Source organism: Rattus norvegicus, chromosome 8 (assembly GCF_021556685.1).
Source record: "Rattus norvegicus strain SHRSP/BbbUtx chromosome 8, alternate assembly SHRSP_T2T, whole genome shotgun sequence".
Classification (NCBI taxonomy): Eukaryota; Metazoa; Chordata; class Mammalia; order Rodentia; family Muridae; genus Rattus; species Rattus norvegicus.
Window position 1 is genome coordinate 115,487,613 of NC_141541.1, and position 18,702 is coordinate 115,506,314.

The following is an 18,702-nucleotide window of genomic DNA, read 5'->3' on the forward strand; positions in this document are numbered from 1 at the left end:
TGAGCTCTCTCACTCACATAGAGCAAAGGAAGCCAGGGCCCAGTACTTTCTGTACTCTTGCACTGGCCATTTTTGCTACAGTCTCTTTGCTCCTAAGATTCTCCTCTGCCTTTTTTTCTAGAATTAAACACAACACACTTTTTCTAAGGGAGTAATAACCAAAACTTAATTTTGAGCTTGCACGTAGAATTAGGTATAGAAGAAAAGGAAGCTACTCATGTTACAGATATGCTCTGGAATATCTATCCTTCCAACTACACATATGTTGAAGGTTTTATCCCACTTGGTGATAACACTGAAAAGTGGTGTGGAACAATAGGAAGCCAAGCTTAATTGGAGGAAGTAAGGTGATTTGATCAAACCACTTAAGAGAACACGGCGATGGTAGCCCTTCTTCTGTACGTTTCTACTTCCTAGTCACCACACAGTAAGCATTTCACTCTTTCAGTACGTCACTGGTGCAATTCTGCCTTACAACAAGCCTAAAGCAATAAACACAGCCAACCATGGTCTGAAACCCTTGAAGCAGGAACTGAAATAAACCTTTCTTCTTGTAAGTTGCCTACCTCAGGTATGTTGTCACAGTGATGGACGTGGGGTAGTATAGATAACTTCAAGGGCTACTGGGAACTGGAGTGAAAGTCCCAGCTAATAAGACAAAGCTACTTTATTTTATCCTTAAATGCATTTACTCTGAAGGCCAGAGCTGTCTTTGACCCATTCCATTCTAATAAACATAAATAACATAAATATAAACTTCAACAAATCTTCCCTGGACTCTTACCTTATCTGCTTGCCTTCTCTCATGTCATACAGAGAAAAGAAGACGTCACTATCTTCACCAATGGTATTATAGGTGAAACTCTTTAGGCTGAAGAAGAAATGATGTGGTACTGGCATTCGACAGGTTTCCCCATGCCGTGGGCGCATTGTATCTACCTATTAAGGAGAGCAAAACATTGTGATTTATATTTTAGTTGCTCATTACATTCACTATTAAGAAACAAAAAATTACTCTCATTATACTGACAAAGGGATTATTAAATGGGTAGACTGAAGATGTGTCCTCTGGCAATATGGACTACTACAGCAGACTTAGCTGAGCTGGGCAAATGTCCCATGCATTGATTTATACTGTTAGGTGGTAATAGTTATCATTCTAGATATCATTTTATCTCTTCCCCAATCTATTTTCTTTTAATTGTGCTTATAAAAATTTTCACAGAAGAATAAAAACTGGCCAAACTGCTTGAGGGCCAAAGTTGCTTAGAATGATGGTATAACACAATCAGGGTTTTAGGAGCAAATATAAGTTGAATAAAATAATATACATGTTGTGCAAATGTCATAAAAGCCAACTGTTTTTATATGCCCTAAAATTATAATTACAAAGCAGGCCCCTGAAAAGTGAATAGTGTTTGTCATTTCTTGATGTTTTCATGTATATAATCTCTTAAATGAAAGAGTTGAAGAAAAAGTGGGAAGTTTGAGGATATCACTTACTTGGGATGTGCTCTGCTGTACACTCTGTCGGCTAGATAAATGCTATAGAAAAAAGAAACATACAAAGAGTCACTCTGTGGTGGAGGAGACTAAGTCCCCTCCAACCCATTCAGCCTATAATGCCTTTTACAGTTATTTCTCACTTAAAAATGTTATTCATACCCAATAGAGATAACTAAGGCTCAACGCAATGGACTGGTTTGCTGAAGGTCACACGAGAAGGTAACATGGTCTGTATGTAAAACCCCAGCCGCTCTGTTCCTGGTTAGTAGCCACGCCACATGAGGGTGGGTGCTTGTTACTAGATTTCTGATCTGTCAATATCTTTCACGTTGAATAATTTTCTGTGCTGTTGAAGGCAGTTTCTTCAGGCTTTCTGCAATGAAGCCCTTTAATAAAATCTCAGTCAAAGCAATCTACAGATTCAATGCAATCCCCATCAAAATTCAAACTCCATTCTTCATAGAGTTAGAAAGAGCAATTTGCAATTTCATTTGGAATAACAAAAAACCCAGGATAGCGAAAACTATACTCAACAATAAAAGAATTCCTGGGAGAATCACCATCCCTGACCTCAAGCAGTATTACAGAGCAATAGTGATAAAAACTGTATGGTATTGGTACAGAGACAGGCAGGTAGATCAGTGAACAGAATTGAAGACCCAGAAATGAACGCGCACACTTACTGTCACTTGATCTTTGACAAAGGAGCTAAAACCATCCAATGGAAAAAAGGATTTTCAACAAACGGTGCTGGTTCAACTGGAGGTCAGCATGTAGAAGAAAAAATTGATCCATTCTTACTGCCTTGTACAAAACTTAAATCCAAGTGAATCAAGGAACTCCACATAAAACCAGATACACTCACACTAATCTTTCCTGAATAAATCACCAATGACTTATGTTCTAAGATCAAGAATCAATAAATGGAACCTGATAAAACTGCAAAGTTTCTGTAAGGCAAAGGACACTGTTGTTAGGACAAAACGGCAACCAATAGATTGGGAAAAGATCTTTACCAATCCTACATCTGATAGAGGGCTAATATCCAAAATACACAAAGAACTCAAGAAGTCAGATTCCAGAGAATCAAATAACCCTATTAAAAATGGGGTACAGAGCTAAACAAAGAATTCTCAGTGGAGGATTATCGAATGACTGAGAAGCACCTAAAGAAATGCTCAACATCCTTAAGTCATCAGGGAAGTGCAAATCAAAACAATCCTGAGATTCTACCTCACACCAGTCAGAATGCCTAAGATCAAAAACTTAGGTGAAAACAGATGCTGGTGAGGATGTGGAGAAAGAGGAACACTCCTCCATTGTTGGTGGGATTGCAAACTGGTACAACCATACTGGAAATCAGTCTGGAGGTTCCTCAGAAATTTGGACATTACACTACCTGAAGACCCAGCTATACCACTCCTGGGCATATACCCAAAAGATATTCCAACATACAACAAGAACACGTGCTCCACTAGGTTCATAGCAGCCTTATTTATAATAGCCAGAAGCTGTAAAGAATCCAGATGCCCTTCAACAGAGGAATGGATTCAAAAAATGTGGTACATCTACACAATGGGGTACTACTCAACTATCAAAACAATGACTTCATGAAATTCATAGGCAAATGGATGGAACTAGAAAATATTATCCTGAGTGAGGTAACCCAATCACAGAAAAACACACATGGTATGCACTCACTGATAAGTGGATATTAGCCCAAAAGCTCGAATTACCCAAGATACAATCTACAGACCACGTGAAGCTCAAATAGAAGGACAACCAAAGTGCAGTGCTTCAGTCCTTCTTAAAAGGGGGAACAAAAATATTCGTAGGAGGGGATATGGAGGCAGAGTTTGAAGCAGAGACTGAAGGAATGGCCATTCAGAGCCAGCCCCACATTGGTATATAGCCCATACACACACATACACATACACACACACACACACACACACACACACACACACACACACACACACACACACACAAACATACAGCCATTAATACTAGGTAAGATTGATGAAGCTACAAAGTGCATGCTGACAGGAATCTGATATAGCTGTCTCCTGAGAGACACAGCCAAAGCATGTCAAATACAGAGGTGAATGCTAGCAGCAAACCATTGAACTGAGAATGGGATCTCTGTTGGAGAAATTAGAGAAAGGATTCAAAGAGCTGAAGGGGCTTGCAACCTCATAAGGACAACAATGCCAACCAACCAGAGCTCACAGGGACTACCCACTACCCAAGGACTGACCCATGGCTCCAGTTCCATATGTAGCAGAGGATGGCCTTGTTGGGTACCAATGGAAGGAGAAGCCCTTGGTCCTGCCAAGGCTGGACCCACAGTGTAAGGTAATGTTGGGGATGGGGACTGGCTTGGGGGAGTAGTTGAGGAGGGGAACACCCTTATCAAAGAAGGGGAGGGGTGGGATAGGGGGCTTATGATCAGGAACCTGGGAAAGGGGATAAGATTTGAAAGATAAATTTAAAAAAAATACCCAATTAAACGAAAGAAAATCTCAGTCAAGGCCCCTGATTGAGGGATAAGACCACCCACTCATCTCCAAATTTTTTTTTTTTGGTTCTTTTTTTCGGAGCTGGGGACCGAACCCAGGGCCTTGCGCTTCCTAGGTAAGCGCTCTACCACTGAGCTAAATCCCCAGCCCCTCATCTCCAAATTTTTAACCCAGAATTGCTCCTGTCTAAAGAAAATATGGGGACAAAGTATGGAGCAGAGACTGAAGGAAAGGCCATCCAGAGACTGTACCACCCAGGGATCCATCCCATATACAGTCATCAAATTCAGACACTATTGCAAATGCCAAGAAGTGCTTGCTGACAGAGGCCTGATACAGTTGCCAGAGTCTGACCAATACAGATGTGGATGCTCACAGCCAACCACTGGACTGAGCATATGGATCCCAATGGAGGAGTTAGGAAAAAGACTGAAGGAGCAAATGCAACCCCATAGGAAGAACAACAATATCAACCAACCAGACACCCCAGAGCTCCCAGGGACTAAACCACCAACCAAAGAGTATACATGGAGGAACCCGTGGCTGGAGCCACGTATGTAGCAGAGAATATGCATTGTCAGGCATCAATGACAGGAGAGTCCCTTGGCCCTGTGAAGCCTCAATGCCCCAGTGTAGGGGAATGCCAGGGCAGAGAAGTGGGAGTGGGTGTGGATGGAGGAGCACCCTCACTGAAGCAGAGGGAGAGGGCATGGAATGGGAGTTTGCGGAAGGGAAACTGGGAAAGGGGATAGATAACACTTAAAATGTAAATAAATAAAATATCCAATAAAAAAAGAAAGTCTTCCAAACATCTATGTTGTTCCCTTATCACTGGCTGAAGATTATAGACTACAGTTTGAGTTCTATCATTTAGGCTGTGCCCTTTTATTTTTTTCTTTTTGAGAAACTAATTTTAAGTTCTTTGCAACAACAGCTATGTAACAATCCCCACAGTACCTGTGACAAGGAGATCAGCATCACTTATGGATCAGCTATCCAAAGCTGCTTTTCTTTTGCCAGTGTGTGTGGGAGTTTCAAGGCACAGGTGAACAACTACAAATAAAAGGCTGGGCTTGCTAACCCAGCACTGTAACTCAGTCTTGGACCCTCTCATTAGCTGGCTGAAAGGAAGGTATAGGAAGTAAGGAGGTGGTAGAAACATGAAGGTGACTCTCAGGATCTGGCCCCTTGTTGGCTCTGAGGCAACACACAGGGTCTGAGACTAAAGCCTTGGAACGAAGCTGTAAAGGACACAGGCCTCAAGAGGTAGAAAGAGTGGATGCAGAAGGCAGTGCTGGGGTGGGCATCAGGAACTAGGGGGCTTCTTCTTGGCTTCCAAGTCCTTTTAAAATCATAATGTCTTCAAGTTTTTAGCCATGAATCTCATAGTTCTGAGCCAGAAACATTCCAACTACTTTGCCCAAACTAAATCCAAGCAGGAACTGAAACAGGATGTCAGTGAGGAGGGAAGCAGCTCTTTCACTGCTTGGGGCCTCCTGCTCTGCACCTAGGTTGTGAAATTAAAAAAACAAAAACAAAAACAAAAAAAACAAAACAACAAGAAACACCCCAAATTAAAAAAAAACCCAAAACAACAAAAACAATAAATCTTCCCAATAGAGATTTCAACTACAAAACTAAACTTTGAACTTGTCTCATCTTTCCCAGGATGCTGTTTCAGGAATGGCCATGTATGTGTCTAAGTCAGAGGTCAGTAGTGAGTTTCTTCATCCATTGTTCTCTACCTTAAATTTTGAAACAGAGCTCTCAATGAATCTAAAGCTCACCAGCTCACTGGGCTTGCTGGCCAGTGAACTCCAAGGATCCTCTAGGAAGTTCTTTTGATGCTCACATTATACAGTGGGAGACGGAAGTATAATGTAAGTTAGAAACTTAATCACAAAAGTTGGATTCTGGTTTGTAAATCTTGACTCATATTTACTAGCTGAGTATTTTCTCATCTATAAACTGAATATAAAATCTTGTGCTTAAATCAACTTCATAGAAGTTTATGCAGATTAACTCTATAATAGCAATCATACTGTAAATGAATTAACTCAACACCTATCATATTGTAAATGGATAATTGTAATTACAACTGGTATTATTATTATTTCTTTAATTGGTATTATTCTTATACCTATATTACAGGGGAAAGTCATTCATGTTTAAGAGAAAATCCTGTCTAAGAACATCATGATATCACAAACATTTAGTGCCTGGTGCTAGTAAACTCTTCATTTTGTTTCCTTTTTTTTAAAGACTTATTTATTATATATAAGCACACTGTCCCTGTCTTTCAGACACACCACAAGAGCCCATTACAGATGATTGTGAGCCACCATGTGGTTGCTGGGAATTGAACTCAGGACCTCTGGAAGAGCAGTCAGTGCTCTTAACCACTGAGCCATCTCTTCAGCTCTCTAGTAAACTCTTAATCATTGTTTCTACCCTTTTTGCCCTTAAAGGTATGTAACAGAACCCTTTTGGTGCTTCACATAGCATGGATAAAAATCATTTTTATTTCAATAGAGTTACTCCATTTCCTTCACAAATACATTTAACAGAAACTGGAAACAACCTAGATATTCCTTAACCAAAGAATGGATAAAGAAAATGTAGTACATTTGCAAACAGAGACTAATTAGCTGTTTTTAAAAAAATCACATCATGAAATTCACAGGCAAATGGATGGAACTAGAAAAATTCATCCTGTGTGAAACAAAGCAGACCCGGAGAGACAAAAATGGTATATATTCACTTATGAGGGGATATTAGCTTTTTAAGTAAAGAATAATCATAATACAATCCACAGACCCGAAGAGGCTAACAAGGAGGGATCTATGGGGAACACATGGATTTCTCTGGGAAGGGGAAATAGAATAGATTTTTGCAGGTAGATTGAGGGTAGGCAGAGGGAGATGGGAGAAGGAGGGACAGAGGAAGAGAGTATGGGGAGAGATAACTGAAACTGGGGTGCCAATGTGGAAACCTAGTGCAGTGCCAAGTTTATTGTACCTATGAGAGTGACCCTAGGAAGGACTCTTACTAATGGAGAACACAGAGACTGAACCGTCTATTTTCTGTAACCAGGCTAGGCTCCACAATTTGTCCTGCCTACAAGATGTGCTGGGGCAATGATAGCTCAGAGATTGTGGGAATGGCCAACCAACAATAATGCAATAAATGCAACATAAATTATCTTATGTATAAAAGTGTTTTTGAAAGAAAATGTATGACAGAGTACCAAAACTGGAAAGTTTCATGCTTAGTTTTTATAATCTCTAATTTTATTGGAATCTGAATATTAAAAGACATTTTTGGACCTCATTGATCATTGATAACTGTTAAGATTTAGCAGAAATGTATCTAGTATTATCTATTTCCTTTTTATAATTTTTATTTTATTACTTATTTATGTGTATAGGTGCTTTGCTTGTATGCATGCTGTGTACCATATATGTGCCTGGTACGTGCAGTGGCCAGCCAAGGGTATCAGGTCCTCGGGGACTGGTGCTACCGATAAGTAGCTGCCATGTGGGTGCTGAGAATCAAACCCAGAAAAAGCAGGCACTGCTCTTAACTGCTGAGTCATTTTTCTAGCTTCCCAAAGGATTCATTTATTAAGAAATTCTCATGCATGTACGCATGCACACACCAGGGAGACAGACAGACAGACAGACAGACTGACTGACTGACTGACTGACTGACTGACTATGTCCATGTGAGTTCAGGTACTCATGTAGGCCAGGAGCAGACATCAGATCCTCTTTAGCTGCAGCTGTAACTCCAATTGTATGCTGCCTGGCAAGGGTGCTAAGAACACCCTTTAGGACTTCTGCAAGAGCAGTACAGTATGTATATTCTTTTAAACATACCAGGCCCAAATTATTTACATTTCTGTATATGAGCTAACATAAAAATTCCTAAGTGGTAAATTTTTAAATTCTTATTTTTCTTCATTCTAGCTAATTCTTTTTTGTTGGGTTGTTTATTTCTGTTTTCAAGACAGGGTCTCTGGCTGTCCTGGAACTCACATAAAGACCAGGTTGAACTTACACTCATAGAGATCCGCCTACCTGTGCCTCCTGGATGCTGGGATTAAAAGTGTATGCCCCTATAACAATTTATTATATAGCTGATTACTTCAATGTAAAAACAAATATACAACACAAAAGAAAGTCAGAATAGAAAATAAAAGACCTGAATTTAAGCTTTTAGGATAAGTCAGTATTTGACAAAAAATTAATAGAAGAATATATTTTAAAAGCTAAATATCTTTAAAGGTTTGCAGTAAAACTTATTAGTTTTTACCCATCTGTCTTGTTTCATAGAGATAAGCAGTTTTAATTCCTTACTGTTTTTTCTCCAGGACTTGTCAAATACTTCCAAATGCTATATTATACCGTTCTTTCTTTACCAATTTTAAAATTATATAGTAACTTTTTATTACAGCACCTTAAAATTTAAGCTCCTGTTTACATCTTCTTCCCTTCGTCTGCCTTCCTCTCAAAACTTTTATCTAAAACTGTTTACAACAATATAACCTAAATATTGTTCACTACTAAATAAGTAAATACACTTCAATAATTTCTCTTGTTTTATATTTTTACAATGGGTATATTAATTATTTCTCTTTAAATTTTAGTCATTCTTTGTTATCAATCAGAAATTTATTCTAGGCCTCCTCACAGATACCAGAACCTGTAAGATGGATACAGCCAAAACACATTCTGCAAAACTCAACTGCCAAAAATACCAGATACAATATAAATGTTATGTGAGTGGCTATACCACCCTATTTAGAAATACCTTCTTGGTTGGGTTTCTTGTTGACTTGACACAAGCTAGAGTCATCTGAGAAGAAGGAACTAAACTGAGCAAATGCCTCCTCCATAGGCTGGCCCGTGGGCAAGCTGATGGAACACTTTCTTCATTAGTGCCTGATGTGAGAAGGCTCATCCCACTGTGGGTGGGGCCACCCCTGGATAGATGGTCCTGGGATGTGTAAGAAGACAGGTTGAGCAAGAATTGGGGCGACAGCCAGTAAGCAGCATTCCTCCATGGCCTCTGCTTCAGTTCCTGCCGTGAGTCCTTGCCTTGTCTTTTTTTTTTTTTTTTTTCCCGGAGCTGGGGACCAAACCCAGGGCCTTGCGGTTGCTAGGCAAGCGCTCTACCTCTGAGCCAAATCCCCAACCCCTTGCCTTGTCTTTCTTGAATGAAAGATTGTGATGTGGAAGTAGAAACATAAACCCTTCTGTCCCCAAACTGCTTTTGATCATGGTGTTTTATTACTGCAATAGAAACCTTAACTTAGATGCAATCTTTGCAATAACAACATGTTTAAATAGCATATTTTTTCCTGAATATTTTCTGTTACAAGTTGGTAAACTACTCAAATTTGGAACCTACAGACTACATTCTTTTTGTACTTGTGTTTCCCTTCTCTTTTAGACAACAATGACTGTTTCATCTTGCCTGTATCTCCCATACATTACTTACTCTGTTCTCTAATGTTTATGTGGGAATATTCTGTTTGTTCATGTATGGCTATCTAAAGGTACTATGTGGAATCTGTTGTCACTGGATTTCGTCATAGAATGTTTTGTAAAAGAAAGTAATCTTCTCTTCCAGATTCAAATATAGATAGCTTTCTGATGAATGTAGAATTGTTATAGCTAAACTTTACTCCTGAACCACAGGCTTTAAATATCATTTTTTTAAACTTAGAAGATACACCAAAATTGAAAACAAAATATCCAGTATTCTTGGCTCCCCATTGCTTATCCCCAGATCTGATTCTTTCATATAGCGTGCCACTGTACCTTATCATCTGGGTAGATCAAACACAAGAGGCATTGTTTTCTAGTCTCTCTTCTTCCTCTATACATGTATACCAATTCAATCTATCAATACCTCTGGCTCTAAAGCCAAAGTACATTCAACAGCCAACAACTTCTTAGGACATCCACTGTCCTGGCTCTAGCCTCAAGACTTGAAATTAAGATCTTTTACTTAAATGCCTTTTCTGTGATTTCATTTTATGACTGGAAAAACTTACCAAGTCACTTCACTATTGTGTTCTATCAAACTGCTGGAGAGAATATAAATCAGGGCCTACAAAGCTCTTCAAAGTGCAGCTCCTTACTCCTTCTTAGTCAAAACTGTCCAATGTCCACATTTTCTGGAACTGCCATTTCTTTCAGTTGTGTGCCATTTTAAAAGTTCTTTCCTTACCTTTTCCAGTTCCCATAATATTAATCAGTGATTCTAATAATATCAACATAAACCTTATTTATACTGTGCAGTGCATGCAATGGTAACTGTTCATGATCTATCCACTAGATTAGCACTTCTAACATAGGTTCATGATAGCAAGCACTGGGGATACTCTCCATCATCAATACTATGCTCCCTAAAAGCATTTCATCTTCTTAAGGGTTTCTAAAAGTTGTAGTTTTCATCATGAAGTCCCTTAGTCTAAACTTCTCACTTTACATTTCTACTATATTTTACATCACAATGTTGCTTTAAAAGAACTTATCATCCAGCATGTAAAAATATAATTGTGTAGATGAACCACATACACAATGGAATACTGCTCAGATATTAAGAACAAGATATTCTGAGTTTTGAAGACAAATGAATGGAACCAGAAAATATCATCCTGAGTGAGGTAACTCAGACTCAAAAGAACCCGTATGGTATGGTCTCACTAATAAGTGGATATTAGCCAAAAAAAAATTACAGAATACCCAGGATACAGTTCACAGAACTCAAAAAGGTCAACAAGCTGAAGGGCCCAAGTAAGGATGCTTCAGTCCCACTTGGGAGGAAGAAGAAGGGAGGGAGGAACAGGGGAGGGGAAGGGATGGGGATTTGGGGGATAGGGGACCATGATCTGGTATTGGGTTGGGAGAAAGGACTGAAGCCCTGGGGACCAGCAGAAAGAATGGAAACAGGCGACCTCAGGAGGAAGAAGGTTGGGAGGACCCTCCAGAATGTACCAGAGACCTGGGAAGTCAGAGACTCTCAGGACTCAAAGGGGGGACCTTAGATGAAATGACCTACAGTGGGGAGAGGGAACTTGTTGAACACACCTCCAGCAGAAAGACAGGGCATCAAGTGAGGGATGGGGTTGCTCTCCCACAGTCAAAGTTCTGACCCATAATTCTTCCTGTCTGGAAGAAATGCAGGGATGGAGATGGAGAGGAGCCTGAGGAAAAGAAGGTCCAGTGACTGGCCCAAAGTGGGATCGAGCTCAAGGGGATGCCCTGAGACCTGACACAATTGTCAAGGCTATGAAGAGCTCACAAAAAGGGACCTATCATGACTGCCCTCCAAAAGACCCAACAAGTAGCTGAAAGAGTCAGATGCAGATGTGTGCACCCAGCCAATGAACAGTAGCTGATGACCCCTCTGGTTGAACTAGGGAAAAGCTAGAGGAAACTGAGGAGGAGGGCAACCCTGTAGGAGGACTGGCAGATTCTATTAACTTTGACCCCCGAGATCTCTTAAACACTGGATCACCAACCAGGCAGATACACAAGCTGAGATGAGGCCTCCCACACTTATACAGCAGAGGACTCCTGGGTCTGGGTTGTCAGAGAAGATGCACCTAACCCTCAAGAGACTGGAGGCCCCAGGAAGTTTAGTGGTCTTGTGGGGTGGGTGGGGTGGGGACATCATCCTGGAGATGAGGGAAAGGAGGTATGGGATGTGGAAGAGTTGGAGGGTGGACTGGGAGGGGAATAAAACCTAGAGTGTAATATATATATTAATTAATGTGGTCACCAGTCAACCCAATAGATTTTTTTCTCATTAAAATGGTTACTTAGATACACTGATGTTTTACTTTATGCCCAAAATGTTATACACACTTAGTTACACACAATGTCATATTCCTATAGTTATTTAGATATTACACAGGAACACATGGTCTATTGCTAGAAGTGGTTAAATATGGTTAACTATGTTACAAACTACTAAATAATATACAGGAGGTTTAAGGCTTGTCTTTTTCATTGAGTGCCCCCATTTTAGTCTGAGTTTATAATTCAATCTCATAACTAGAAAAAATCACATTAATTAGAGTTCAATTTTACCTGTTCAATATATTTTTATAATAACCAACATACACCTAAGGATCAAGCAGATATTTATAGGCTTTCTCATTCACAGTGTTCATGCTGAGAATGGAAACCCTCATATGTTAAGATTACTTTAGCTCCCACCATTTTCTAGCACTATGAATATGGTGACTGAGAGCAAGACCCTGAATATGCTTCTTAACAACAGCTTGTCTCTAGAATTAGTATATTATTTCCAGAGCCAATAATTCTTTTGCCAATCACTATTTTAATTAACAAGTAGTTCTTTGAAACTTTAATCATCTTTTTTGTCATAGAAAACAAGACGGATATACAATGTTATTTACTGTAAGTGGCAGAAAGTCATTAAAGCAGAATTAACAGAGAAGTGATCACTAGAAAGTACAGTGTACTCAACATCTCTGTTTTCTATTTCCATTTGTAAAGTGTGACATCAAAGTATGACTAGCTGCTTCTTAAATTTGGGGACAGAAGCAAAGGGACAGTTTTTTTTATTGATAAATCTTTTTTTTATTTATTTAATACTTAATAATAATTCTTTGGTTTCCGGGCAAACATCCCCCCCTCCCCTTCCTTATGGGTGTTCCTCTCCCAACCCTCCCCCCATTGCCGCCCTCCCCCCAACAGTAAAGGGACAGTTTTTAAATGCTGCTTTAAAAATAATCACAATCTACAACATTATCATGGAAAACAACAGAGAAAAATGAAATGTAAAAACCCATCCCTTGTTACCATTTCTTACCATTTTATAAAGATCTGAGACGCTAATCTGGTCTGAATCCACTACTTCAAAGTCCTTCCGAGGCACCAAGTCCAGGCCCAAATGCCTAATAAAGACAAAGACCACTCTCAGAATTGCAAGTCCTCAGGTTTGCTCATCTCTCCATGCAACTGGAAACCTATGCCTGTTGTGACTCACGGTTCTGTAGACAGAGCTTTGGGCACTGCCCTAGAAAGGATATGCTTCTACCTAGCAATATCTGGCTGTGTTCACTTTGGGCACATAAATGAAGCAAGGAATTTTAAGATACAATTCTAGTTGCCAAGCAGTTCCCTTTGTAAATATGAAAATAAAACTTTCATTCAATATGTGTATAAGAGTACTTTATTTCATTAAAAATTCTTTTTGTTAGACAAATAATAAGCCATTTTTATTTTTCTATTTCTCCCACCATACTGGTATGTTCAAGGTTCATTTATACATTATTTTTATTAAAAGAGAAAAATCAACACATAAAAATCATGTCGCGGGGTTGGGGATTTAGCTCAGCGGTAGAGCGCTTGCCTAGCGAGCGCAAGGCCCTGGGTTCGGTCCCCAGCTCCGGAAAAAAAAAAAAAAAAGAAAAAAAATCATGTCTCAGCACCTAGTATGGTGACACACTTCTTTAATCTCAGCACTCAAAGGCAAAGGCAGGCAGACCTCAGTGAGTTTAAGCACAGTATGGGCTACAAAGCAGGTTCCAGGTCAGCCAGGCCTATACAAAGAGTATCTATCTCAACAAAAAACAAAACAAAACAAACAAAAAAACATGTCCTAGAAATGTGTTTTAGTTTAGGTGTATATTGTTTCTAATTTAATACTAACATTGATAAGTCCTGAACATGTATAAGCTGTGTATCTCTAACATCAGACAGAGGGTTAAGGAATGCTATTATTCAAGCAACACAATTTAGAAAATACAGTATCATTTTGGACAGGAAAAAAAAGTGATGATAATTTTCAGTTGATTGTGTGATAGCATTAAGCAACGGGAAGAACTCCAGACATGATTAATATTCAATAAATGTTAACCTCCTTCCCATAGTCTACGATACTACCTATAAACATGAAGATCAGTAAAGTCACAGGGTACTGGGCTTATGGAATAGATTGTTACAACAGACTGGCGGAGATCATATATGAATTCTTTTCTAAAGAATAGAGTTATACTTATCAGAGTTTCAGAGGTGGTCTATGATCACCTGACCTCAAGTAAGGTCATGAACATCTATGTCTAGCAAAAGTATTCCATGGGATGTTTAAGAACAAAACTACCACCTTATTTAACTAAACTATGAACTTTTTCATCACACACCAGCAAAATTAATGGTGTTAGCTCTTTCGGTACACAAAGTCCTATTCATTTCAAATAAAGTGAGCTGTGAAAAGAAAAAAAAAGGTTTCCCTATAGTTTACAGCCTTGTGCTAAGTGGTGTGTGTGTTGTTTGTTTGTTTTGTCAACTTGACACAAGCTAGAGTCATTTAGGAAGATGACTTCAATTGAGAAAATGTCTCCATCAAATTTGCCTGTGAGCTGGTCTGTTGGACATTTTCTTAATTAGAACTGATGTGGGAGAGTCAACCCACTGTAGGTGGTGCCCCTCCTAGACAGGTGGTCCTGGGTTTTATAGCAAAGCAGGCTCAGCAAGCCATGAAAGCAAGCCAGTACGCAGTGTTTTTGCACGATCTCAGCTTTACTTCCTGCCCTGCTTTAATTTCTATCCCTACTCCTCTTTAAGATGAACTATATGCTGTAAAACAAAATAAACACTGTCCTACCGAAGTTGCTTTTGGTCTTGTGGTATTTATCATGGCATCAGAAAGCAAAGACAAGGCTACCTGATCTGAAACTATCAAATTATAAAATAAAAATGGAAAATCAAAACTATATGACAAAGATAGAGGCCAGCATATTAACATTACATTAAAAGCAAGCATTAACAGTAAGACAGTTACTATAATTAAGAATGAAAAGAACATCAATATTTATCTTAGAAAACTAGAGTTATAAAATTACCTTTTAAAATATTTTCCAAGTCTTTATAAGCCATACCATTTAAACTTTCTAAACAAAAGTCCCATACATAAAAGTATGTCTTACAAATCCTAGTACTCACTGAGGCAAGAGGATAATGGGCTGCAGGCCAGCCTCAGTTCCATGATACCATCTGTATCCACGGAGGGGGAAGAACAAATGGAAGGGGAAGCATAGGTGGGAGGAACAAAACGCTTCATACATATTCTTGAGCTGCTGGAAGTTAGCCAGGACATAGCATAGATTTTAAGCCTTTCTTAAGCTGGAATGGATAACTAAATGTTCTGTTTAACTGGTAAAGTGTTGGACTGGGTGTTATATATTTTATGCTTTTAATTACAAAATGATAAAAGTTGTACTCGCTTATATATGAGAGAAAAGTATTTTTTTTAATTAGACAAAAAGAATGAAGTGTGGGATGATCATACAGGTGAGGCGGATACAGGATGGAACAAGGCCTGTCATTGGACGAGAAGGAAGGATGGGCGGGAGAAAAGTTTGAGGGACGGGGAGGAGACTGGGACGGAAAGGATGAGAGAGGATGTTAAAGATTCCATGCTGTACCTTTACAGGTTATTATGAATGTGTACAGGGCTTTGTATGTTTAGGTGGGCAATTATATCTTATCAATTGGATCAAATGTTACTGTGTTGTGTGTTCTTGTGCAGATTTAAGTGGCAGCTAGTCTGGGCCGCTACAGAGTTGGGATGTGTATTTCTGGCATGGAAACCTGCCTTGGAAACTGGATGGGTAGAGAGATTGCTGCTAGGCTCAGAGAGAAGCCATCGGCAGTGTGTTATGGGATGGAGCAGAGCAGGGTCAGAGGCTTTGCTGACTGAGATGAAGATGTCTACCAGACACCTTGGGGCACTGTGGTGTTGGACCTAAAGCAGGAAAAAAGACTGATTTTTTTTTATATAATTATACAACAACAATGTGCAGCTGTCTCTTGATTTCCTACAGGGATTAGTACTAGGTGCCCTCAAGAATACCAAATCCAAGGATGGTCAAGCCCCTTACATAAAACAGCATACAATTTGCATTTAATTTACACAACCTTTCCGTATACTTTGTCATCTCTACATCTCTTGTAATATGCTACAATCTACATGCTATATAAATAGTTGTACTGCATTGTTTAGGAAACACTAAAATAAATATAATCTAAGAAAAAAATTTGCATTTATGGACAGCTTACTCCATGGATATGAAACCTGACATACAAAGGGCCAAATGTATATGGAATAGCCTAATTATAAAAATTAACAAAAAAGAAACTAAGCAAATAACTCAATGAAAATGGATACTTTAGGTACAAAAACTTAAAATCGCCACTAGTATATAAGTAAGTGGGGCAGGCAATGAATGGCTATTATGCAACATTCGTAATTGCTGGCCTGAGGCCTTCGCTTGCTGTCCACTCAGCCACATAATCATACACCATCCCACCTAAACTAAACAAAAACTTCTGAAGTTCTTTTCTATTACATCATACTAGCAGTATTGGATAGAGGGAACATGTCGATTTTGAATCAAGCAAATGTTATTTGTCACACTTCCCCTTTAAGAACAGTGCTTTCCTGTTCTTAGCAGTAGCCAGAATCAAGTGCCTTTTCAGGACATCAATTTCATTATCTTAAGAAATAGAGAATAATTAAGGACTTAGTAAACAATCAAAAGCTGAATTACAGCTCTTATGATCATTGTTTAAAATAAAAGCCTTATTTCATTTTTAAGTAAGCATATGCACACATTGTCTGCTTGGAAGATACATGCATGTTAGAGCAGGTGCTTGGAGAGGCCAAAAGGGAGTGTCAGCTCCTCTGGAGCTGGAGTTACAGGTGGCTGTGAGCATTCTTGACTGTTGATCCACCTCTCTGGCTCTATTATGATGATTTATTATGTCAATTCAAAAAGAAAAGTTTGCAAAAGTTAAACTAGTAACTATTCTCATTTGAAGAAGGCAAAGCTACTGCATATGGAAATGTAATTATTATATGTTTCCTGCGAGTCTCATCCTGAAAAAGAGGTTTCTGGCTATTTACTCCTATAAATTACTTCACAAACTGTGAACTGAAATGTACAGTCAAGATGATCTCTTTCTATCTTTATTCAAAGGGAGGGAGCAGTACGGCAGAATAACAAGAAGGGAACCAATGTCAGATCACATGGTTTGTACCTCAATTTTTCCAGTAATCCATATTGACTGATATATTCTCATGGCTATTTTGGGGACTGATGCCTATAAACACTCACCAGTGTCTGGCAGCGTGAATAGCTACTGAAATATAACTACTCCTACTATGTGTAACATCATCAAGCCCTTCCAGCTCTCCTCTTTGCTACCCACCCTCTTTCTGCAATAGACTTAATAAGCTATTTGGGCTCACAACATTTGTTCCCCCATTCTTCAGCCTCCCAAGTAATTACAGTTACAGGCTTGCACCATGAAATCGAGGTAGACACATTTTTTTGTTTTGTTTTGTTTTGTTTTTTAAAGTAAGAAAAATGAAGGTTTGGAGAGATTAAAAGTACCCTTTTGAGGAAGAGAGCTGATAGTTTCTCAATTATGGTCTATCTTGATTTAAAAGTGCAGTATTTCCATTATATTTATTAGCTTTTTAGTGATAATTGTCTAAATACTAATGGCTACTGTTAGCATTTTGTCTAAACTCTACCTCACAGTTACCTGGCAACAGCCAGGTGGGCCTAACTCACTATAAAAGAGGCTGCCTGCCCCCTCCTCTCTCTCTTGCTCTCTTGCCTTCTTGCAAGAATTTTGGTATTGACCACACAAAATCAAAACTCATAAACAGAATAATAACAGCTATTGAGGACATAGCCTCAAACCCCAGAAGAACCTAAGTAGTCTGCTGGTTTCATATGTCTTGAGAGAAAAACAACAACAACAACAACAAAAACAAAAACAAGAAACCCACACCTCTATCCAGGAATCCTAGCTTATAAATTTATTCAGAAGAAAATCATTCAATGACACCTTTTGCATATTATAAAACTGTAGAGAGGTTTTGGGGCCACATCTAGAAATTTGGCAAAATTTGACATTGGGCCCAGACAAGGAAGTAGGCTCAGAAAAGAGTATTTACATTGGGTTAATACAAAACTCAAGGAAATCACAGCTGAGGAATGTATGGCATTCCTTTCATCTTGGTCATCCTGAAAAGCCCCTAGAAACTGTGAGCCTGGGCTATGTTTATTGCCTGGTTGGATTACTTTGTCTTTGATCTAAGAACTGACCCTATTTTCTGCAAGTACCTAGAATGGTACAAAAGCTGACTGGAGAAAAATAAACCCGCTTCAGGCTCAGCACTGGCTGGAGTCATGTTATAATGATGTCTAATTGTCTTTTTCTTTTCAATCCTGACTCCCTTGCTTGAGACCCTGTTGACTGAGATGGCTTGGTCATAAACCAAACTTACTGCTTATGATATTTTTATTGTAAAATGAAATTTTTAAATGAATAATTTATAAGTTTATAATTCAAATTATTTTATTTGTGTGTCAGACAAAGTCTCACAATGTAGCTTAGCCTGGCCTTGAATTTATAATTATTCTTAACACTCAGCATCCTGAGTGTTAGGCTTGTATGTGCCTGCCACTCTACCCAATCTTTTGTTCTTTCTTAATCTCACTTTCTATTTATAATTTTTCTCCTCCCTTTTCTTTTCGACTTCCACTATCAATACCATTTTACAACAAAATATACAGAAAATTTTTAATTCAACAAAAGTTTTTTAATACTTGCATATT

The 18,702-nt window shown here is 38.8% G+C and overlaps 1 protein-coding gene and 1 pseudogene across 14 annotated transcripts in view; both read right to left on the reverse strand.

The window, feature by feature from the left end:
* Dock3 (dedicator of cyto-kinesis 3) overlaps positions 1–18,702 on the reverse strand; it is a 355,025-nt gene that overhangs the window by 185,037 nt on the left and 151,286 nt on the right. For all 14 annotated transcript variants that reach the window (XM_087562345.1, XM_087562340.1, XM_087562344.1 and 11 more), the window contains 3 exon segments: positions 12,879–12,963; positions 1,504–1,545; positions 785–939 (listed from right to left, as the gene is read on the reverse strand). In XM_087562345.1, coding sequence (XP_087418471.1) covers positions 785–939; positions 1,504–1,545; positions 12,879–12,963 — 282 coding nt within the window.
* LOC148004341 (short transmembrane mitochondrial protein 1 pseudogene) lies at positions 5,236–9,498 on the reverse strand (annotated as a pseudogene).